Raw genomic sequence first — 25,248 nt, 5'->3', positions numbered from 1 at the left:
TATGACCCTAAGGTGAAATTTAATCTTCAAAAAGCACTTGATTCTGATTAGCCTTTTGGCTATGCTGCCTATTCAATCAGGAAATTCCTGGTAACTGAATTATCAGAAATATCAGTTGTTTTATAAAACTGGTTAGGTTAAGTATAACAAAACAAAGCAATTAAAATAAAGATGAGTAAATTTTTAAACAGAAGAAAGAACTTCTCATCTCATTACAAGGCAAGTTCTACAAGTGTAGAGACTTTGCTAGACTTGTTCATTGCTATATCCTCAACTTCTAGAAGAGTCTGGCACAGTAAATATTACGTGAATGAACAGACTGCTGAAAAAGGATGTTATTATTTTATCTCTATTGTTTTTAGTTCAGGCTGTTAAAACGGGATCCATCTGTGCAGTGCAGAAACTCTAATACAGGTTCACAGTGAAGTCTTATTCTGGCAAAGGTTCCAGGATTGGGATTACCAAATACAAAAAAAATAGAGTAAATTTACTTCCCAGACACTGACTGGCTGATCAAGCGAGGGCCTGGGACACATCAAGTGCAGGTAAGGAAGAATTTCAAGTATTATCCTGGTGCCTACAGGCAGTAACAGTGTCAGCAATAACAAGTCAGCTTTTCTGGCAAATCCATCAAAATTAAATCTTAAACTTTTGAAAAAACTAATATGTTTATTATGCTCCTGTTGGCTTAGAGGCTTAACTATCTGAGGGGAGGGCCTATAATTATGATCAACTACTTATGACTTGAAGGTACTTATAAAACCATCTGCCCTTTTAAGAAACCATTAAAGAACCAGGCTTAAGACTGTAAAACTAATCCTAGGGGCAATAATAAATCACAGGTTTGGGGACCCAACTTTGACAACTCTCCCTTGGAAAGAAAAGAATTGCTATCACCTGTCCTTATTTCCTGACCTTGTCTGAGCAAATATTAGCAACCTCCAAAATCCAGAATTCTTAGTCTGGCCAAGCAAGTCATGGGACCAATGGTTGTTCCAATGCAGAGACAGAAGAGAAGAAACAGGAAGGAAACAAAAAGGGAACGAAGATCTGTAGCTCGTGAGGGTGACATCATCAATAATTTCCTGAAGTGTCACTGAATTTCATGGCTCCTGATTGATAGTGTTTTCTGACATCCTACAGGCTAATCATCCTAAAGCACCTTCTTGGTTCCAGATCCTGTAATGTCTTGGTTTGAATATGACTTGTTCTACAAAAAAGGTCAGGTGAATGAATCCCTTCCTGCAAAGTTGCTCTATGGTAAGAGACCCACAAATCTGCTGAAATACAAACAATCCTTAGATATCTGAAGTGCTTTTAAATTTACAAAGTGCTTTCACATACACCATCTCAATTTATTCTCATGATTTTAAGAGGTAGATGCCATCATCACCACTTAACATGTAGAACTAATTTTAGAAAACAATGCCTTGGTCTTCAGTTCATAAGTATATCCTCCTGAAATTCACAGTACAGAACCCAAGTCATGGGTCAGTTAAAACATCTAGAAACACATCAATCTCAGGAGGATAAATCAAGCGAAAAAGATGGATCAGACAAAATCTATCAGCACAATGGCAAAAAGTGTTCCTCTGTTATAAGAACGGCGTGAGCTTTGTAAACAATAGTGTTATACAGGGGTGCCTCTGTAGTACCTCTACGTTGGAAGGACATTATTTATTCATATACACGATAACCACTCTTAATTGGACACTCACAGGTAACGGACAAAATAAAACAAGAACTTTTGTCTTAAAATTGTAGCGGTGGAATTCATCTTTTGGAATATACTTAGGTGATTTCTCTGGGAAGACAACTGAGTTACAGGGGGCTAAATGTACCCTCCACTTTTCCCTCCAATATCACAAAGAGCCTCCAAAAGGTATTTTGTTGTTTTTAACAAAGAAAATACACACTAAAGAAGTCATCTATAGCTTTTATATATAATATCATCTTCCACTCATTCTAGCAGCCTCAGTATCTTTTGTCCTTGCTTTCCTTTCTAGCTAAAGCAGAGGTATAATGCTGTCCTATCTTTATAACCATTTACTACCTTCTTTATGTATTTATGATTCTTTGATGCCTTCTAGCTTGAGTCTAACTGCATTGGGAACAAAGCACCACACAAATCACCAGCCTGGGATGAGAAGAGACAAGTAAAAACCTCCCAGGAAGATTCTGTAGACACTTGGTCCCTCTGAGTCTGTAGAGAGTTTGGTATTTCAAAGGTCAGTCTTGGGTCTCTCCACTTTGATGACTAATGTTAAACTGTTTGACTTTTTACAAAAATATTTAGCTGTGCTTATTTACATAATTTCATCCTCAGTGCACACAGTAGGCATGTATTTGTTGAACACAAGCCCTAGATGGATAAGAAAAAAGATATTTCGCTACACATGATCTCGAGTCGAAAAAGGTAAAATCACAATTCAATTTGTAGAAGTTTCTAGGCATTCCTTTTCAATGCATTTCTGTTTAAAAAGGAAAAGGATGACACAACCAAACAATGTCAACCACACAATGGGGAAATTCCAGGATCACTAAGAAAACACCATTATCCTAAGTCACACATGTTCATTTAATACTGGCTACCACACAGGAGAGACTAAGAACTGCTGTTTCCCCACCCACTAGCACAAACCATCTGGGAAAAGCATGGGCAGAACATTTATGATCTAACCATACCACATCTTGGACTCACATTTAACCCTTTGGAGAATTAGTCTAAAGAGTAGTCCGCCCAGAGATACAGGGATAACCATTTTGGAAGAAATTTTTACGACGCTGTCTGAATTTGGATATCAGCATTCAAACTTCCTTAGATCACCAGGAGTCATTCTTGTTACGAAACTTTAATAAAGAGAAACTGCGAGTATGATTGGCAAAAATATTGTGATGTTTTTGCATCTTCTTAACCTGACTGACACTAGGCTCCACCCATAAAATTCTCACTGATTATCACACCGCATCCTCATTCTCCGGTCTCACTCACTCTTTCAAAAATTCCCCAACTGCATGGCCAGGAAAAATATGTGGGGGATAGCAGGGCATGTCTCAGATTGGCTTATTCTGTCCCTAAAACGCACCCACCTCCCCCGGACCCTCCTTCAGGGCGGGCTGGAAGAAAAAACTTGTAAGTTGTACAGCTGCGGGGAAGCCTGTGCACGTCACGTTTTCTGACTTGTCTTTCTGCTCGCCGTCTGGCAAGGTCGCCGGCTCTGGCTCGCGGCTCTGTCGACAAAACTTAACTCTCAAGCTGCAAGATCAACGGGTTACGCCGAACCTCCCCAGTCGCCCTCTTCCCCAAACCTTCCTGGGCCTGAGGATTCCCGGTTTGGCCCTCCCCGCCCGCGGCTAGGGCGCAGCTCCCCAGCTCACCTGACCACGTTGGGGTGCTCGAAGGTCTCCAGGTGCCTCAGCACCGCCACCTCGCGGATGGTGGAGAGCGGCATGCCCTCCTCGCCGGTCTGCACCCGCACGCGCTTCAATGCCACGAAACGGCCTCCGTTCTTCAAGTCTCGGGCCTTGAACACCTTCCCATAGGCGCCCTCCCCGATCTCTGCCACGCATTCGTACTGCTGGTCCGCGCGGCTCAGGCCGTCCTTCTCCATGCCGCCTGGACGCCGCCTGGCGCGGCGCCGCTGGGACGGGTGGGGGGTGCGCTCAACTAGCTGGCGGCCGCTGCTCGCCTCCTCCGGGGCTCCCCGGAGCTCGGAGCTCGGTCTCGCTTTCTTTGCCCCCTGCCGGCTCAGGCGCTTGGGCTCTGGGGCTCTCGAGGCTGTGGAGGCTGGATGGAGCGACCTCCTTGCGGGGCTGGCACAACCCTAGTGCCGCGGCGGCGAATCTCCGCCTGCAGAGTCGCTGCCGCCGCCAGCCGATCCCTCCTCTTTCCTCACCGAAGCGAAGTCCTCAGCACAGACAGAGACGATTACATAGCATCTGCCCAAGTGCGTCTCAGTCCAGAATCATTGCACCTAAAGGAGGAGACAGGAGGATAAGAAGAAAGTGCAATCAGACAGCCCAGAAGCCTTCCTCGGGGTTCCAACAGACTCCCCTCCTCCTCCTTCACGAAGCCTCCATCGCTACCCTTCGCGCGCTCCTGCTCTCTCCCTAGCCGCTTAATCCTTCCTGGTTCCTCCGAGAAAAGCAAAGTTACTTTTCTTTCCCTGCAGGGCTGAAGCCGTCTTCGCGCGGAGAGGTTTCAGGGGCCCCTCGGGGATGAGCGCGCGGCGCGGGACGCAGTGGAACGGGAGGGGGCGTGCCGAGCAGCCCAGAGTGTGCCGGGAGCGGGGGGGAGGGGAGGCGCCGGGCACGTCAATGTCACGGCTTAATATTTATCCCTATATCATTGTGTTGCGCCGCTACCCTCCCCACCTCCTGAGGCCTGGACGTGCAGGGAGAGGGGGTCCAGGGGTGCCGGAGGGCGTTCAGGGGTCGCGCACAGCTGGAGCGGAAGGACTGTGGGTCCATCCGTGTTGAGCCGCAGAATGCGGGTGGGGGCTCCCAGGACCCTGTAACCCGATGCTGGGAGTGTGCGAGAAGCGGTGGTCAGACATCTGCTCAGAAATTGTTTCCTTTCTTTCTACTTTCAGTTTTTCTACGAGGAGACATTTAAAAACAACTTGCACACCCAAGTGGTCTTTTTGGGGTAAAAGAGTCCCGGTTGGAAACGGAATTCTCTCTGCGACTGGGAGGACCTCCCTGGTGGAAACCTTGGGAAGACCAGCCATCTGGTCCGGGAGGGTTGGGGCTAATCGGGGGTGGGCGAGCGAGAGGCCCTGGGGGAGGGGAGACCCCATCACCCACGGGATCCCAAGGGTGGGAGAAAGGGTGTTCGCCACACTTTCGCTTGTCGTCTCCTTAAAAGATACTTCAGGAAGAGGATAGCATAATCGCGCCTGGTCCTGAAGTTTTAAGCTGATTTCGACCTGAGCAAAACTCAACCTCCCTTTGAAAGGGTGGGGGTGGAGGGTTAAATCCTGCGCCTCCAGGGATGAGAGAGAAGGTCTGTGCCTTCGGGGCTCGGACTCGCGAACCTTTTCCCACTCATAGGACCTCCCGGCTGTAGGTAGCTGAGGTGGCTGCCCCATTCCCCCTCCGGCTAAAGGCCAGGTCCAGTCTTTAGCCGGATGCCCCCTGAGCCCTGTGCACAACAAAGCGCCGGAGAAGGGTACCTAACCTTTCCTCCCCATTCAGCAGCGATCTGGGACTAGGGGGCCTCCCTCCCCCACGGCCGCCGCGGCCTCGTCAGTACTTTCGCCACGCCTGCCGCGTGTCCAGAATTCCTGGGTTACCTCGGAATTACCTGTCCCGCAACCGCTGGCCCGCTCGCCTTTTGCCAGGAATTAAAAAAACAGCGCGACCCCACAGTGGCGGGTGGAGCGGACCTCGGCCAAAGCAGAGATTCTGGCACTCACTCCATTCAGAACTTAAAATCCGAGGAAAGAGCCCCCAGGGACTGCCCAGGGTCTGAGCCAGGTCGAGGGCCACACAGGTAGCCAAGGAGCCGCTGCTGGCCGCCCAACCAGCCTCTCCTCCGTCCCCCCATCCCCCTCCCGCTCGAGTCTAGCCCCGGGCTCCGCAGCGAAGGAAGCGTAGAGGACGTCCCACCCCCGCAGGGAACTGTGCCTGCTGCCCCCGCAGGGCCCCGCACCGCCCCGGCTCTCCCCCCACTCGCCCCCCAGAAGGTCGGCTTCGGTGGAGAGAAACCGGAGCAGCAATGCCTTTTCCCCCCCTCTCCTCCACTTTTTTTTGTTGTTGTTGTTGCTTTCCCACGCTGGCTGAATGTGACTTGACCCCATTTCAAAAAAGTTTGACATAGTGCTTCAACATTTCCGCATTCCTCCGCGACTACAAAGGCTGCAGCCGCCTCCTTCTGCTTTCTGTCTCTGCTCTCTGTCTTCACACTCAATGAAATCCTTCATGCGCCTCTCCCGAAGCCTGCCAAGCACCACAAGGGTCGCCACCAGCACAGCGACAAGAGGCCACACCGGGGACCGCGATTCCCGCGTGTGCGCACACGCAGATGCACCTCTGTGCACACGGTCGGGCGCGCTTTGGGTACCAGGGTTGCTCACTGCGGGGCGTGTGTTTAACTCCAATATTTTAAATTATAAAAGTAAACTTGGAAACTAAAGCAAACGTGCGTCTTCGTGGGGCTCCAAGCCTGGGCACTGGCCGGTTGCGTGCACTCTTCTGTGCATAACACGCCCGCAGGAAGCCTGCGCTAACATTTATCTCGTGGAGGGGAACGTGGAGCCCACACCCACACCTCAGCGAGCTGGAGGGGGAGCTTTGGTGGGGGAAATATGGGGGATAGAAGCACATTTTCCAGCATGGAGTCCCCAGAGGCAGTGCATTTTAAACCCTAAATGTGAATTTATGTGAGTGTTCAAGTAGAGTTCCAGTTCCGTTGGAGAAGCTGGATGAGGAGTGTTCTGCGTGGGTGTGTGTGCGCACGGATACGTGGAAGCAGGATCTCGGTGTTGTGGGTGCCCCTAGCATGGGATCTCTCATTTCGTCAGGAGATTCCTCTAGCTCCCCAAAACTGGCCCCCATAACCAACCACAGTTCGTAAGGGGTTAACCAAAGCCGATTCCAGGGAAACACGGGTTCCCCCCTCACCCCACCCCGGCCAACCTCCTCTTACCCCCACCCACAGTTCTGCCTCGGACCCGGGCCAATCCCTCAGATCTCCCCCAGGACCCCCCACCCCGCAGCCCACCCACCCGAGCGCACAGCTCCTCACCTGAGGGGCCCAGTCGCGTCGGGCCTCCCGAGGGGGCTGCGAGTGTCAGTCGGCTCTCCGCACGTGTCCACGGCCTGGTGGAGCAGGTAATCAGACTCTGGGGAAGGAGTTACCAGCACTCTCTCCGGCGAGGGGGTGGGCACAGCGGCGGAGGGCGGAGGGACGGCGGAGGGCGCCGCCCGCGCGGCTTCCTGGGGGCGGACGGGGCCGCGGGGCTCCGGCCGGCGCTAGGGGCCCCAGCCGGGGAGGCAGCGTGGGAGACCGCGCGGGGGAGGCGGGGACCCGAGAAGCCAGCTCTGCGGGAGAGCCACCCCTCGGCGGGACTGGGGGCTTGTGGCGCAGAGGCAAGCTAGTGTGCAAATTAAAGCCTTCCGGAGAAAGGGGAGGCGGCCGAGCCCCACAATGCTCAGAGCTCCGGGCTCCCCAGCTCCGGTCTCCGCGTCGGGGGCTAGAAGGGCTGGGGCGGGGGTGGGGGAGTTAAATGAAAATTTCCGGCTTTCACTGAACCTGGAGTAGGGGGATCCCGCGACTAAAATAAGCCGCGTTAGTGGGAGAGAGTGGGGACGTGTCGGGAGTCGGCGGAGTTTCCAAACCTAGGGTCTCCAAGAGTTGGGGTTTTGACAGGGTGAAGTGGGGGTTATCCTCACTGTGTGACGTGGACGGATGGGAAAAACAGAAAACAACCAACCACAATTATGAGGGGCCGATGGGGGTGATAAATACCAATACTTTACAAGAAACTGAAAAATCAGACCAAAAAATAACTCTTATTTAAAAAAAAAAAGAAAAAGTTTGGCAGGATGCCTTATAGAAAAGAAATACTAATCTGTCCAAGCACTTTTCACTTTCAGCATGAGCTACATTTGTTTTGTTTTCCTTCGCTTCCTTTCGGCCTCACAAAGCCCTATATTTTCCTTTTAGAGGATATGGTTTGGAAATTGTCAGGCACTCTTATGTGATCTACTTGAAGGGGCTGGCGGGTTCACAATTATTAAGTGGTTAGTAACTGCTGAGGGTTCACTAACGTATTTCAGAGGAGCTAAAAAGACTAAAATTTAGTGCAAATAATAGAACTGCAGATAGTAGATACATACACACAAAGAGGAGTGCTCAGTTTAAATGCATTACTGGAATTCTGAAATTTGAAACCTTGTAAGAATGTATACTTTACCTGCTGAGAAACCCTTGAATACAATTATTTTAGGTGAAAATGAGATTTTGGACCCAAAAAAGTCTTTAAAACTTTCTACAAGGGAGTAAAAGAAAACTTGAAATAGCTGTCTTTTTGGAAAGAATTTAGTATTCTCCAAAATCTGTATCTGTAGAATACTTGAAACCCTTTAAAACATCTAAAAGCAAAATTTTCACAAAATTATTTACTTCAGTTCTTTGTAGAAAAATTAAAACCTGGCAAAATTCTGAGTTGGAAATACTTCTGTAAATCTTTTGACTTTAAAACCATGTTATTAATCTCACAGTAAATCAAAATTTTGCCTTTATAAAATTGATTCTATATTACAGTGTGAGGTAAGGCTAGGGAAATAAAAACTGATGCATTTCCAGTAGCACATATTTTGCAATGCATTATAATACTTTTTTCCTAAAAAATAAAAGTGAATAATTCTATGTCTTTAAGCTTAAGATAATTCATAAAATACATTTTGTGTTAAGAGCATATCTTCTAAAATTAGATCCAGTTTTCTGAACAAAATTTGCATTTGTAAAGCTATCTATAATCTCACATACCTTACAAATTGAAGAAAGAAAATCATTAGATTTTATATTTACATTAAATATTGGATCACTAGAAATCACTAATTAGACTTTAAGCCAGAGACACAAATGGGTATCCTCCATTTTGGTGCTTGTTCACACTTATTTGCTTTTTAAAACAAGATTTACTTGCTGGTAATTAACATGTTTCTATAATCCAGAAATAATTACCAGTAAATAGGAACCAGCACATCATGACTAGAATTTATTTGAATAAATCATTTATTTAAAAAATAGCAAGCTACAAATATTTTCGAAATTAACAGAGAAGTGTCTTTTCCACACTGGGTTGAATTTTTAATTACTGAATTTGACAGCAACCATTGTTAGATCAGAAATTCCATGATTTAGGTTACTAGATGATTTGGGCAATGTAAAAAACAATGAAACTTTAATTATATATGTTAATACTGAGTATTAACTCTCTGTCCTTTTTTCCTGTTATTGCCATCTTTTATGTTAATTTATTATTGTTCACTCTTCCTGGTTATGGTTCACATTAAATCCCAGTTGGTTAAAGCTTCAGACCCAAGAAAGTTTTACAATTGATTGTAAAAAATTAGTAAATACCAGATTATTTTTGTTTATGGATAACTTCTGCTGTGGGTAACAGGTTATCATAACAGAATTTGTTCAGAGTTTATGAACTGTGAACCAAATTCCAACTTCTTTGTTTAGGAGTCTTCTGAGAATGAATATATAGGACTCTAGAATAATGACTCCAACCAGTATTTTCACACCACATATCAGATATTCTAAAGTTGCAAATCATCTTACAGGTATTTAAAAATTAGAATTCATGGACTTATTTCCAAATATGGTGGTGTAACTTACACTGAAAGACTTGTTAGTGTCACATAAGGAATGTGTTTCATGTGTGAGCATTTATATATCAAATATCTGTACAGTTTTGTTTTCACTTAAACAAAATTTTAAATTCTGGTCTATAATTTTTAACCTTGTTAAGGAAATGAGTAATTTATTTAAAAATAATAATTGCATGATGTACACCTAAGTCTAATTCATTTCTGATTTATATTGGTTATTTGAGTTTATAAAATACATTTTTCAGAAACTCAGAAATGAAATATTGCTATAACCTACTACACATTTCAAAAAACATTTCTAGTTTAGCTTTGAAACCAGTTACCCTACTTTTTAACCTGATTTGTTTGTGTAAATGTTATCTTTATTAATTATGAAAAACTATAATTTAAACAGAAATAGGATAATATAAATGCAGTGCATTTTAATGCATTATTCTCCCCTTTCTCAGGCATTTCCAAGATATTTTCTTGGGTTTTCCCCTAAACTATATTATTGAAAGTTTGCTAAATATCTTAGGAAAAGTCAATTGTATTATCAACTTTTTGCTTTGTAAAATTCTGAGCTTTAAATGATTTTTAAAGCTCAGTCTTCTATTATTTCTGTCAATTTAGAAATGACCTGGATTTTTTCGCTTTTTATTGTTTCATGTGATCTATTGGATTGCATATGGGCAGTGAAACTTGAAATGATTTTGATATCTGCCATGAGAGAAAAAAAATACATACAAGCTAGTAGCTTATAACATTTAAGCAGGAAAAAAAAAAAAACAAAACAAAACATTACTATCTTTTGGAACATTCTGCTTCCATTGGTTCTACTACTCTATAATTTTCCTTGTGCAACATGTCAGCACTATGTTCATATTTGTATAATTGCCATCGCCTTTTAAAAATTTTCCCTTTTGATAGACACCCATATCTTCTTTTTCCTTTGTGTGTGTGAATACCTGTATGTTCTTGGCATATCGTTATGACATGTTTGAAACATGTTCTTAAGATCAGTTCATCATCTATATTAGAATTCTGAGTAATCAGAAAAATAACTATGGAAATATACTTACAAAAGAATGTGATAATCACATTGAAATACCTATATTTTCTATTTACAGTGACCTGTAATTTTCACTGGCTTCTAACATTTCTTTTCTGAGATAATACTTGCATCTCAGCTGCACACATGGCCTAAAAATTGTGTTGCCATAGTTGCTTTTGGTTGAGCTAAAAGGTGTGTACATGCTAGATCACTCAGTTGGAGCAGCGAAGGTATAATGCAGGGGAGGTGAATGATGATAAAGTGGGATCTTGGAGGTAGAAGGAGGGACAAAGAAGGTACTCAGGGAGAAACTTCTGTGAATGGCCTGGCAACAAGGACAAGCGAAGGAAGCACATGCTGAAGTCGTGGGGCTGAGGGATGCAGCTTTAGTGCTAGAGGTATGGCGTAGCCAGGCAACCCGATTCTTTCAGAATGAATGGCCTTCTGTGTCTATCCCATGATGCAATTAAATCTGTCTTATTAAATGAAGTTATATACTGTTTATGATCTATATTCACATGTAAATCTATTTTATGTTGTCTTATTCTGGATTTTTCCTGAAAATAACATAGAATGGAATTCTTTGCAGAATTATTTGAATGCCTAGAAGAAAATATATCATGACATAGGTCTGTAGATCAAACATTTTACCATAAATTGAAGCAAGGTTCTGATTGCTAAACCTTGTTATAAATTTTTTCAAAATTACTCATCTCTTTGCATCCCCAGTACCTAGCACAATAACTGGCAAGCATTTTATGTCTAATAAATGTTTGTCTGCAGAAAAGTTGACTTCACATCCTTTAGACCCTATTCTTTGAGACTACTTCTTTCTATTTCCTTCAGAGAATACATTAGAATAATTTCGTAGATAATCTTAGCAAAGTATTTTAATAAAGTTTAAGGATCTATGTGCCAATTTCAGGACCTCAGCAATACGTTTTCTCTACCTACAGTTCTTTACCTTTTTAGCCCTCTTCTCTAAGTCCTATCACCCTTGCAATGCTCAGCTCTTCCATAAAACCTTTGAAATTCTCTCAGCTGGAAGACATCCCCCTTTGCTCTAACTCCTTGAGGCAATTTGCTTTCTATCTTACTGAGCCACCCTGAGTCCACCAAAGCATCCAGCAGATGGGTTGCAGACATCAGAGTCCTATCCTCCCATATTACTCTTGTTTTCCCTTTAACAATCCTCCAACTCCTGCTTGTGCCCTCTGGCTCTAGTAAGTGGTCAATGAACACAGCAATGGTTCTTGTCCACTTCTGGGAGTGTTGCTGAGCCAAGCAGGCACAGAACAGACTGGAACACCGTGACATAAGTAGAATAACATTTGAAAGTTGATGACTGGTGTTCCATGTTGCTTAAACAGGAAAGCCAGGTCATCCTGCTACTTGGGGTAAATTTGGTCTGTTTTTTCTCGTGTTGCCGATATTAGTCATTTAAAACATTTTTGTCTGAAAGAAAATGTGTTTAGGTACATTTCTCCTGACCACTGTGCCATAAATTTCATGGTCGTTTTCCAAATTTCTTAAATCTTGGTTGAAGAAAATGTGTTTAGATAAATATCTCTGTTGCCTCAAAATTCCAATTAAATATATTTTATTTAAAAAGAGCAACTACTAGACTTTGAGGTAGATACTATAGAGCCCAGAGTTTGGAAAGTTTGCTAATTTTATTTGTCAATATCCTTAATATCTATGTGACTATGTCCTAAAAGATAGAATCCTTGATTTCTAAGTCAGAAGACTTGTGTTTTCATTCCCAGTTCTTTCCCTCTTGGTACTTACTATTCACTGCATCCTCACTGACCAGTCATTTAATTCTTCTGACCTTCAGTGTCCATTCCTATTAAATGGGTTTTCTTATCATTCAGAAAGATATTATAAAATAGTCTGGAGACAGACAACAAACAATTTTATCTTCACAAGAGAAGATACAAAGATATAATGGAGGTTGCTATTCTGGGTATTTAAAGACCTGAAATTTAAACTGGAGTTGGCCATAAACTACCTGTATGACCTTGGGCAACACACTAAGCCTCTGGGCTTTAAGGTCCTCATCAATAAATGATGATTTATAATTTATTGACTGGATGATTTCTGTAGCTGCTGCAGCTTGAAAATGCTATAGTTCTGAGCATCGTGACATGCCAGGTGCCATAATTATACAACTGTTTTTATAAACCTCCTAAACAAGAGTAATGTGGGAGGATAGGACTCTGATGTCTGCAACCCAGAGAGGTATCTGGATTTCAAATGTGGATTATATTAGTTCTCTCTAACTGAACCCTGTAGGTTTTTAAGACTGAATAGAAATGAAGACTTCTAGAAAAACATTAGGGAAATTCACTAGTGTTTCCATTAGAGATGGGGAGGTAGGACCCAGGCTTTAATTATTTGGCCAAAACTAAAAGTGATAAATTAATCAACCCTCATTAATAAAAATGTGATAAATAAATTACAATAGTATACGTAGAACCAGGATATCCAAGATTAGAAATGTTGGGTTATCACAGAAATTCTTCAAAGGTGTCGTGAAGCTTATCTGTAAACTATTAAAAACATCCGTGCCAGTTGGACTCTAGTGAGACAGTGGGAAGGGGGGGGTAGGAGGGTCAAAGGCAATATACTGTGAATTTGAAAGGTTCTAGCATATTTCTCCAGTTGTTGATTAAAAGCCGTTATTAAAACGTGAGTAGAGGAACAGCTGTTCTGTGTTCTTATTTTCCACAGCATCAGACCATGTGCATTGTTTGAAGGTCCTCTCTAGATGTTCAGGGATGGGAAATACAGGCAGTTAGGACGAGACAGTCATGGAATAAAAGTCTGGCTTTATTATGACCTTAGGCTGTTCTTGAGCTTTCAGATCACCAATTTCCCTTATCCCTAAAGTAGAGGCACTATAATCTGCCACATTAGGCTGGTGTGAGGATTAAATATAGCAGGCATTTCTGCTATATGCATTTTGCATGTAATGGACATTTAATAAATATTTGTGTATAGTCAGTATCCCTTTCACAAAATCATATTTTCCATTTTTTTTTTATCTTGCGGGAGATAACTATCCTTTAACGGACATGTCTTTCTTTTTAACTGGAGTGAAACATCCACTTATTGCAGAAGAGCAACCCAAGAAACAGCACACCCGAGATTATCTCGGGCCTTGACAAAAACCATAGCTGACTCTAGGTATGTGAGGAATGGAGGAGAGGGTGGATTTTCTCATCGGAGACCTCTGCATCTTGTTCAGATCTTATCTCAGTACTGCTGAATCTCCTTATTCTGTTCCTTGCTGTTTTTCTTACCCTTTTCCCTCCACGTAGTTCTGTTTTTCCTTTTCTTACTGCTTCAATGTGGCACAGTGACCACCCCATAATGTCCCTTGAATCTATACCCCATATATTTGCTGGTATTTTTCTTTAAAACCCCATAGTTTTCTGCCTTATTGCAAGAGGTCCCTCACTGGTTACTCTTCCATAGTCACTATGTCCTCTTCCATTTCTGTTGAAGTGCTGAGTGTCCCCATGTTTGCCACTGATATGGTTTGGCTCTGGGTCCCTACCCAAATCTCATCTTGAATTGTAATCCCCATGTATCAAGAGAGGGAGGTGATTGGATCATGGGAGTGGTTTCCCCCATGATGTTCTTGTGATAGTGAGTTCTCACAAGATTTTATGGGTTTATCAGGCAGTTTTCCCTGCTCTTGCTTGCTCTCTCTCCTTGCCGCCTTTTGAAGAAGGCGCCTGTTTCCCCTTCCACCAAGATTGTAAGTTTCCTGAAGCTTCCCCAGCTATGTGGAACTGTGAGTCAATTAAACTCCTTTGTTTATAAATTACCCAATCTTGGGTAGTATCTTTGTAGCAATGTGAAAACAGACTAATACAATCACCATATCAGTCTCTTCCCTACCACTTGCCTTATCTTTTTGGCTTAGCATGACATTGCATTTCCTACCCCATACTCTCTCTCTAAAAACACTCAAGGGGAGCGACCTACCACACTTGTCCCCATGCATTTTTTTTAACCTCCCACGGATATTTCCACAGTTCCTTGGCTTCTTGGCCTTTGATATGCAAATGTTACCTTGTCAGCCATTTTTCTCACAGCTTTCTTATCCTTATCCATAGGCCATCAGGTACCTTGACCACATGGTTCCTGTGCTTTTCTTCTCCACTGACTCCCACTAAGAGAGGCTATAAAAATGTATATAGGACTATATGCATGGGGCTATAAAGGATGATGGACTCGAAGTTAGGAGGGGCTGAGAACTTTCTTTATATCTGAGTCCTAGTCCAGCATCCTCGAACAGTAAGTATAGGTTGAATAAAAGATATATCATAAGAAACACAGGTGCCATCAGAAAATTTTCCACCTCAGAAGTCACCTGATACACACTTCTAGGCCACATCTTACTTATTGTTTTTTTTTTGTTTGTTTTTTTTGTTTTTTTTTTTTGAGATAAAGTCTTGCTGTGTCACCAGCCTGGAATGCAGTGGTGCAATCTCAGTTCATTCCAACCTCCGCCTCCTAGTTCAAGTGATTCTCCTGCCTCAGCCTCTGAGTAGCTGGGATTACAGGCATGCACCACCATGCCTAGCTAATTTTTTTTTATTTTTAGTAGAGACAGGGTTTCACCATATTGGCCAGGATGGTCTTGATTTCTTGACCTTGTGATCTGCCCACCTCGGCCTTCCAAAGTACTGGGATTACAGGCCTGGGCCACTGTGCCTGGTTATTTACCTGTTTTCTTATCATGGATTCCATATTATCTCCTTTGAGGCTGAACTCTTAGGCATGGCTGGTAAAAAAAATCTTCATTTTTATTGTTCCAACACCCTCAGTCTCCATCTTTGGGTTGCACCATCATGACCTCCCTCAAAAGAAGCATAGAGAGTGGTGGATGGGAAGCTCAGGAAGCTAAATCAGTCTAACCCACCTGGGTCTACATATGTCAAAAAGAGCCATGAAATCCAGGCAGGGAAACTTAAACCTGATTATTGGGCAGAAAACATAATTGATTTAAGATCTTCAAGCAGAAAGGATAGCTCTTGGAGCAGTGATAGGACAAAAGCTTCGCAAGAAAAGATGACTTGGCAGTCACAGGTGCAGGAGGTGGGAGTCCGAGAAGCCAATCTTCAGGATCCTACGAGTGGTGAAAAGACCCCGGGTGATAGTCTAGGAAAGAGGGGAAAGAAAGAATGCCTACCAGAGAGAATTTGAAGTAAACATTTGACAGGGTTTGGTAAATAAGACAAACAATGAGAAGAGTGAACACGTATACAGCCTGCCAGGATACCTCTAAACGCTTTACATAATTTACCCATTTAAACCCAATTATCTCCATTTTGCAGACAATGAAACTGAAGCATAGGACCAAACTCCTTATTAGGTTTTGGGTTTGAGGTATTAAAAAAAAATGGTGCAGCCCACAAGAGATAAAAGAAAGACGGCAAAAGAAGATGCCTTGATGAAGGTTTTGAATTTGAGATGGCAGCCAAATAAAAATATCTAGTGGCACAGGGAGTAGAGAGCTTTTTATCTTTGCCTAGCTCTGTCTCAAAAATAACACCCAGACCTACCATCCTGGAGAAACCCACTGCTGTTTCCAGATGACATTCTACTTTTCTTCTTTCTTGTCTGTGGCGCCAGCTTCACGGGTCCTTCAGTGTAGCACCAGCCCTAGACATGGTATAATTTCTGCTTTGCCATCTTAATAATTTTTGAATTAGATGTCCCACATTTTCATTTTGTACTGGGTCATGCAAATTATGTAGTCAGTGCTGCCTACCCGATAGAAGCTCTGGGGTGGACATTCCAGATGTGGACATTGATTTTACAGTTCCAGGTTCCTTCACCTTTAAGGGATGTTTGCTCCTTTGTCTCTTTCATGAAATTGTTCTTTTCAACACTGTCACTGATGCAGTCAGATGCAGATTTTCTTAGTTGTTAGGCTCTACACTTCTAACACTGGTTTTCAATATTTTCTCAATATTCTCTTCTTTCTTAGCTGTCATGACAAACGACTTCTGCCACTTCTTGATTCAATGTTTCTTTGTCTTGCATTGCCAGCTTTTCCTCCTGGTCTTGCCTGACATCTGGAGGTATCTTCTAAGACTTAACAATCAGCAGTTGAATTGTTCCTTTGCAAGCTCATTTACTCCCATGGAAGTTATCAAGCCTTTCCCTGCGCTGTGCACATAAAAATAGGTTTCCATGATCCTTCTAGGATTCATTGTCTCACCTCTAACCACAAACCCGACCTATTTCACTCTCCTTTTCCCTACCTGCCTACACTGCTTCCCACTTGCTGACTAACTCTTTTCAAACTTATGGCCTCTTCTCACTGTTAGCCTTCACCTTTGGCTTTTCTATTCAATTGCTAGTCAGTGTCAGGCCTTCTCTGATTCCAGTTGTTTTAGGCCACCCTGGAAAATACTTTACCTAATGCAGCCCTATTGTGACCAAGCACTATAGGCTGATGCTCCCATGGGGTTGGCCCTAACTCTGTTAGAGTCCTTCCCACGACTTCTGCAAATCTTCTGTCTGACACTGAAGCTGAGCAAGTCTGAGACTGAATTTTGCAAATCAGAGCCACCCAACCCACCCACCCCCCCCCTTTTTTTTTTTTTTTTTTTTGAGACATGGTTTTGCTCTGGAGTACAGGCTGGAGTACAGTGGGATGATCTCTGCTCACTGTAACCTCTGTCTCCTGGGCTCAAGTGATCTTCCCACCTCACTCTCCCAAGTAACTGGGACCACAGGTATGCACCACTACACTCGGCTAATTTTTGTTTTTTGTATTTTTTGTAGAGGGTATCACCATGTTACCCAGGCTGGTCTCAAACTCCTGAGCTCAAGCTATCCACCCACCTTGGCCTCCCATAGTTCTGAGATTACAGGCATGAGCTACTGCACCTGGCTTCCAAGCCACCTTCTTCTAGGTTTGCTAAAAGAGCAGCTTTCTTTAACAGCACACCACTTATAGGCAATGCTACCGTGTTTCTCTAGTCAATTCTCTATCCTGCTTTCCAGAGATTATTTCATTTCTTCTCCTATCTTCCCAAATTTCCAGCACCTTCTTCCTGGCCTCATTATCATGATGCCTTGCTTTTTATTTCATTGAGAAAATAGAAGACATCAAGGGAAAAGTCCCATGCACGTTCCTTGCTCACCTCCTTGAACTGCTGCCTTCATTGTCCCCAGGACTTCACTCTCTTGCTTCTTCTTGACCTCCCTCATAGCCGATCCCATTCACTCTCCTTGTTGGTTACATCTTCCTCTTCCCAGCCTCTAGATTGCTGTATTCTGGGGCTTAGTGCTCAGACCTCATCTTCCCCTCTCTACTCTCACTCTGGGTAACCTCATCTAGTTCCATAACTTTAAGTATTATTTGCATATTGACTCTCCAAAATTTATATCTCCATTCAGATATCCTCTTAGAATTTCAGACATGTATATCCATCTACCTACTGGATATTTCTGCATGAATGTCTAACAGACAGCTCAAACTTACACATCCAAAACTGACCTCCCAAAATCTTTACCCACGTTTTTTTTCCATCATAGAAAGTGAAGAAATGTATTCTTTTATCACTTAGTCAAAAATTTACCAACCAAGTCAAAAATTTACCAACCAAGTTTGACTCCTGCGTTTTTTGCATATGCTATAGGCAATCCATCAGCAAACCCTGCTAGCCTTATAGTCACAGCTTGACCACTGGTGCAGCCACCTTCATCTTTCACCTGGTCTATTGCATTTGTTGCAATAGGCTCCCAACTGATCACCCTGGATCACAGTCAAAGTGATCCTTTTAAAACCAAAGCCAAATTATATCAGTCCTCTTCAGTATTCAGATCCTTCAGTGACATCTCATTTCTCTCAGAGTAAAATCTAAGTCCCTTCCACGGTTTGTAAGGCCTTACACAATCTGACCCTACCCACCACTACTCTGATTCTTCTCGTCACTCTCCCTCTTGCTTTCTCTATGACATCCAGACTGGCCCCCTTGCCATTCCTGAACTCATCAAGTATATCACACCTTTGAGTCTTTGCACTTGCTGTTCCCTACAGCTGAAATACTCTTCACCCACAGGTCTGTCTTCCTCACTTCCTTCCGGGCTCACTCAAAAGTCACCAGAGGGGCATTCTCCGACTCCCCTACGTAAATTGCATTCACCCCAGCCTTTCCCTTTCTCCATCTTACTCCAATTTATTTTTTGTTCTCAGCACTTGTCACAATCTGACACATAATAGGCTTATTTGTTTATTTGTTTAGTGTCAGCCTCCACCATACCCACCAGAATGTTTTCTACAGGAGAGCAAGAACTTTGCTATATAGGCTCTTGTATCATCAAAACAAGCATTTGGCATATAGTGCGCACTAAATAAATATTTGAATGAATAAATGAACTCCCCTCCTATTACCCAGGCTTGCAACTGGCCTGTCCTTGGCAAGGTTACAGTTTACTAGTTAAGAATAACTATCTATAGTTATAACTTTAGTATAATCTTTTGAAATTTAGGTATTTTATTTCCAATTTCCTACCAGCAGCCTTCAGCTGGGATTGTTAAACTTTTACTTAAGGATAATTTGTCTCATACACCAAAGATAAAATATAAAATGTTTAAGACTACAGAGCAAGTATATTCAATTAATTGAAATTATCTCGTACACTGGAATGTGTGTGCAACAAATGTGAGTTTTGTTTAAAACATTTGTCTTTCCTCACAGAGAGATACAGTTTGAAAGCCAGAGGTAGCCAGATTCAAGTCTCAATCCATCAGCTTATTGCTTCAGCTTCTTGCATGCTTGATGAGAGGAGTAGCATAGTGCCTAAGACTAGGGACACTGAGACCAGACTATGTTGGTTCAAATCCAGGCTCTATCACTTGTTAGCTTTGTGACCCTGGGTAAGTTGCTTAACTTCCCTGAATCTCAGTTTCTTTATCTGGGTTGATAAGATAGTTGATAATGAATACGACTCCCTGGATTTTTTTAAATTTTTATTTTTAGACAGGATCTTGTTCTGTCACCTAGGCTGGAGTGCAGTGGTGCAGTCAGCTCACCATTGATTGCAGCCTCAAACTTCTGAGCTCAAGCAGTACTTCCTCAGCCTCTGAAGTAGCTATGTCCTGATGATTTACTGAGTTAATCCATGTAAGCATTTACAGGATTGGCACATAGAAAGTACATGTTAGCTATGATTATTACTAATATTCTTCCAGAAAAAAACCACTGTCATTTCTTAGAGTTTTACTGTCCTTGTTCCTGTGCACATGGCATAGGATTTACTGCATAGCACTGAGTCCAACTGGTACAGTCACCACATCCTTTGAGCCCTTGCCACTAGTGTTATATGTTCAGGCTTTTTCTTCCTTCTTTTCCTTTTTCCCTTTCTTTTCTTCTTTCTCTCCCTCCTTCCCACCCATAAGTTCTGCCTTTTCTTACTTTTTTCTATACATCCTCTCTCATACACTAGTCTGTTCTGCATTTGCTCTCTCTCTTCCTTCTGCTGTTTCTACTTTCATTCACAGAGTTAGAGTTCTGGAGGGGAAAGACTTGTCATGTCACCAGGAAGAGTCCTCATAACCAAATCTTTCACAGTTCTCACTTCCTGGGTAGAATTTTGCTCTTTCAAGTAGACCCTACTTTTAAAGATCAGAGATTCTTCATCAAAGGCTGCTGCTTGCTCAAGTTGATCAGAAATGCTATCCCAGCCCTTTTAACCCATGTGTGGGTTGTACCAGCAATGTCTATTTCTTTAAAAAACAGTGACTCTCTTATCAATAATCATGGACTAACCGTAAAATTGACCATAACCAGTTGTCTTGCTTGCTACTCCTAAGGAGCATTGATAAAATAATGCGGTTGTTTTAGTGCCTAAAAAGTTCAACTCCAGTGATTGTGAGAATGTAGGAACAATGAAAGACATGTTCAGTGGAAACTTTTTTTTTCTTTCTTCTATTAGATTAGAAATTCCTCAAGTGAGGAGACCATACATACTCTATTTATTTTTAATATATGTGACTAGTGCCCAGCTTAGTGCCTTACAATACATGCTCAGTAAGTAAATGCACCTTTAATTTTTGCTTCCCAAGAAGTAGGCAAGCATGGTAAAAAATTCTGAGAACTCAGACTAAAACCATGAATAAGGGCAGTGCTTTGTGTGATTTTCATTCAGGCAGCCTTGTAAAACACACAATTCTATGCACTAAATTGTCACCCTAATGAAATAATTATCACAGATCTCTACAGTCCCATGCATTTTTATAACATCTCTTTTGTGATGATTATTATAAGTTATAGTGAAATGTAAATATACATTAATTCTTTGTATTATTTGAAAAACTCCTTGGAGAATTAACTCATAATTTACTCCACACATTCTGTACCTGTTTGCTGAATAAATGAATGAATGATTAAATGAATGACATTATACTTAGATTCATTCAGAATGCTTGAAGAGGTTTACACATAAGTGAATGGTTTTATTAAGTAACAGTATCTATAGAATCTACGTGGGTTATTATATTAGACTGTAAAATTAAGTGAATATTAAATTATATTAAACATAGTATTATTTTTTGCTATTCAAAAGGCACTTCAAGATCTTTAAGCTACAAAATTAAAAGAAACCAACGGTCTCCTAAAAATATGTCTTCATCTTTTGTTTTGGTATGCCAGTACTGTACTATGTCTTTAAAATAAATCTGCTTTTACAAGTTATAAAAAGCAACTTTATGTTCTGTTGGAAAGTTTTAAAGTTAAATTACTTTGAAAAAGACTATAACACCAAACCAAAGTGATGAAAATATTTGTGTTTTAATTTTTCTTCAGTCTATTTGTATCTCAACATATTACATTTCTAGACAAAACTGGTTTGTACATCTCTCTTGCTTGAGCAGGAGGAAATCATTATAATGAAAAGAGTTATTGAAAATGGTCCATGTTGTGTAATTCCCAGGATAACTGGGCTGAGTAGCAAATATTTCTGTTGTGAACTGTTTTATACCGAAATGTGCATTATTAAACCCATTTGTTGAACACATTGAAAGAGGGAATATCTTCCTAACCCTACACTGGAAGATGTTTATTTGCCATTCTTCTCCTTCCCCTTCTCAGATCTGGTTAGATGTTGTTTCTGGGCTTCCTGGAATTTATCCACATTTGAGGGGCAAAAACATCATAGATGAAGAAATCAGAAAAATAGAATTTAAAATGTATAAACATATAATTTAAACAAGATTATAAGAAATTTAAAATAGTATACATAACAGAAACAGCATGTGGGAAAGCATATAGAACAATGTGGTAAGTGACCATCTTTTACACTGTCATAAACTTCCAATACCCTTGAAGAATGAAGAAAGCACAGTGGTTACCAGACTATAAGAATCTTAAGGTAGCAAAAAGGATGCTCATAATCAGGATGGTTTGGGGGTGATTTCACCCACGTTCTGCTTTTATAAGGATATAACTTTAGATATACTGTGTATTTAAGTAATATATATTTAACTATTGCCCTTTAAAACATTGCGTATGCAATCAGGTTTGCTTTTATTTCAGCTAGATTAATCTTATGTATGTCCAATTCCGTATTCCAAACAACCCTAAAAAACCTCAGTTAAAAAAATCACTAGAATGCTCCAATCCTAGATTTGAAGATAATAGTAGCAGCTAGAGTAGAAGGAGCAGAAAGCTGCTTTCCACTACAAAAGAAAACATTCTTCCTCTTTGATGATTCTTTTTCTTTCTTTTCCAGTAACTCTACTTTTTTAGAATCGTATTGAAAGTAGCATATTCAGGTATAGATTCATTTATTTATTCATTCATATGATAAATATCTACTGGGTGTCAACCATACACCAGCTCTAGACTAAGAACTGGGACATGTTATAAGAAACTTTTAATGTGGCATTGGACTTCAGGAGAGATCTCAAGGTTAACAATATAGGATTGGGGGTTAGGTAAATGGTGGTAATAGTTCCCTTGCAGCAGATGGAAATGGAGAGAGTTAAGTGAAGGGACAGCTATATATTGAGTGAAGAGGAGGGGAGGGTAGATGAGACCTGTTTATAGTTGATTGTTTTATGAAGTCTTTGCATGAATGGTACAGGGAAGATAATCTGGTACAGGGAAAATGGTACAGGGAAGGCTTTGAGGTAAGTGAGCAAGAATGATGTTTGTAGAGCTGTTGGAGAGAATGTTCCCAGGAATGAATCAGAGGATTGCTGTTAGCATTTCCAGCACAGTGGAAGCTAGTGTGAGTATGTTATAGTGAGCCAGGGCAATCCCAGGTTTTCTCCAGCAATGCTTGTCAGCAAAAGCAGACAAACTAGAGTATGTATGATATAAGTTTATCCACTGACACGGTGGGTAATGAGAACTGGAGACAGTGTTAGAAAGGATGATAAAAGGGGCTGAAAAGAAGAAACTAGAAGACGGTCCCATTTTATAGAAAGTTAATGAATGCATTAAACTATGAGGATTTTAGTGTTTATTGAAGTTGGTGAGTATAAAGCGAGGTGGGAGGTGGGAAGATGGAGAGGTACAGTGGTAGAGCTGGGGTTGTGTGGAGAAGGAATATTCTTAGCACTGGTAATGATTAAATTCAGTGAATGATCTTGCTGGTGCATGACTCAGGTAGGGTGAGATTGGAGGATTACAGGTAGCAAGATTATGGGACTATATAGTTGAGGTATCTCATGGCTCCCTAGCATGAATTTTGAAGTTATCAGAGGTGATGATGAAGAATGAAGATGTGGAGGAAAATCAAAACCAGGTGCTGCATTCATTTAGAAAGGTGGAAGTGCGTCTCATAGGAGTTCAGTAAACAATAGCCCTGGTGCCTTTAAGATAGTAGAACAAAGATCCATTGTAAATTTTAAATGAGAAGAAAGAAATGGACAATTGAGTAGTAAGTAGTTTAAAGACTTGTGAATTACTAGAAGAAAAATCCCAAGAGAATCAGAATTTATTTTGAAGATGCTCATATACTCTATTCTAATCAGACAGCCATAATTTTTTACCAGACTCTTTTCAAATCAATATTTGTTGTTGTGGATTTGGTTATTCATCATTATAGATACTGTCTATAAGTATCTCTATATTACTTTATTCTGCCTTAATTCCTTTCTGACACTGTTTTTGTAGTATTTCTTCATAGTTTCCAGACTTAAAAAATGCCAATTAGTGGGAGGATATACTTTTCCAAATATTAGATATCGTAAGTTTTTTAAATATATATCAAGGCTGTGATCCAATTGGCAGAATCACTAAACTAGAGAGCATGTAATTTTTTTAATCATCTGTATCTAAAAAGAAAACACTGTATTCTTCCTAATATTTTCTCCCTGAATACCAAAATGTATTTAATCTCACTTATATGATTATACTCTTGGACTAGTTTTCCAAGCCACCATTATATTAAATATGTAAACTGTAACTGATATAATTATTAATTTACCTTTTGCATTAGAATAGAGAAATACATTTCTATGATTTTCTTGATGTACAAATAATAATCGGATAACTTCACAGGCACACAAGTACATTCACAGATACTCTGGTCATTACAAAGCCAGTTTCTCACACTTGTTACTAATTTCTATACAAAGCACACCGTATGCTATTTAAATCACAAGTCTCTTCCTAGAAATTTATTTTTTTCCAAGAAAATTCTTTAGTAGGGGCAGTATATGGTAGCAGTAAAGTTTGATGGTGACAAACACCTGTCTTTTACAGTTAAGCGCTAAAAGGCAGGTGTTCTCACATTTATTATACTTCTATTGTGCTTTCCATCACTATTATAACACTGAACTGAAAATTGATAATTTCGAAAGATTTCATAGCTGCAGTACTCTTTGTGCTTTATCACTAAGAACAGACAAACCCTATTCATTCAGTGGGATGGACTTACTACTTTTCAATCCTTATTTGAGTAAACCTAGTTTATGGAATTCCACAGTAAGATATTACTGCTTTCCTACTTTCCTTCCTTCAGTGTTAATTCTTTGGAAGACAGACATCTTGCCTGCTGTATCCCTCTCTTAGTCTAACTCTTGTTTGATATAAGATCAAAGGGTTTTCTGTATCAATTAGGCAGGCTGTCTTGTCTCAATGAGATTAAGTAGCCTCTAGAGAGAAGTGACACCAGGGAGGAGGTAGATGAACTGATAGTTAGCATACAATATGGCTGTCTTAATTCTTTCTAAATGATAGTGTGTCTAGTCTGATGTCTTTCTTTTATAATTGTGTCCATGGCTCATTTGTTCAAGGCAACCAAGCAGCACACACCAGACCTGATAATCAGTGGTTTGGGTTTCTAATAAAGCTGGAGGGACACATCAATTCTTTCCTAGGCTTAACATTTTTTTTTTTTTGTACTAGGGAAAGGCCCTAATATGTTCTTGTTTCTTTGATTTTTTTGTAAGGATATTCATGAAGTACCAGAATATTTTATTCAAATAAATTATAAGGTCAATACCTAGCATCAACCCCCAAATTGCTTAAAGATAATGTTATCAAAAGCAATTACTGAGCCCCAGACAAAGCTATGTAAGCAGGATATCAGTCCTGCATTAGGTAGACTCTATCTAGAAGTTTATAGTTTGAGTTTTCCATAGTCATATTTAACAAGGTTTCTTGAGATAAGACTTTAATTATCTCATTATAGAAAGTGAAGCAGTGTTTTCAAAGGAGCAAACAAAACACTGGTATTTATTAACAACATTTTCTTTTAGCATATTTTTTCTCACTTCACTTTCAGAGATCTAGCAGTTGCTTCTCTAAGAAAAAAGACTGTTAGGCACAAACTCCCTGAGTTTAGCTTCCTTGCCATCATCAGACTTCTAGATGTGAACCTAT

At 41.2% G+C, this 25,248-nt stretch overlaps 1 protein-coding gene and 1 long non-coding RNA gene across 6 annotated transcripts in view; one reads left to right on the top strand and one right to left on the bottom strand.

Annotated features, from left to right (window-relative positions):
* The window catches only part of CDK6 (cyclin dependent kinase 6), a 228,799-nt gene extending 221,837 nt beyond the window's left edge, over nt 1-6,962 (bottom strand). The window contains exons 1-2 of one of the 5 annotated variants that reach the window (XM_017536421.2): nt 6,749-6,962; nt 3,379-3,974 (exon numbers count right to left, since the gene is read on the bottom strand). In XM_017536421.2, the coding sequence (XP_017391910.1) occupies nt 3,379-3,611 (233 nt within the window). In that variant the 5' untranslated portion in view covers nt 3,612-3,974; nt 6,749-6,962. Of the gene's footprint in view, nt 1-3,378; nt 3,975-4,086; nt 4,239-5,305; nt 5,443-6,748 lie in introns of those variants that run through there. The other 4 variants (XM_017536423.2, XM_037741298.1, XM_017536422.2 and 1 more) reach the window with 4 other exon arrangements.
* LOC108309878 overlaps nt 5,553-25,248 on the top strand; it is an 86,003-nt gene continuing 66,307 nt past the window's right edge. The window contains exons 1-2 of the long non-coding RNA XR_001827542.2: nt 5,553-6,383; nt 6,720-6,834. This is a non-coding gene — a long non-coding RNA (uncharacterized LOC108309878). The remainder of the gene's footprint in view (nt 6,384-6,719; nt 6,835-25,248) is intronic.

The sequence above is a fragment of the Cebus imitator genome, unplaced genomic scaffold (genome assembly GCF_001604975.1).
Source record: "Cebus imitator isolate Cc_AM_T3 unplaced genomic scaffold, Cebus_imitator-1.0 Scaffold98, whole genome shotgun sequence".
NCBI lineage: Eukaryota > Metazoa > Chordata > Mammalia > Primates > Cebidae > Cebus > Cebus imitator.
This window is presented reverse-complemented; position numbering and strand designations above follow the sequence as displayed.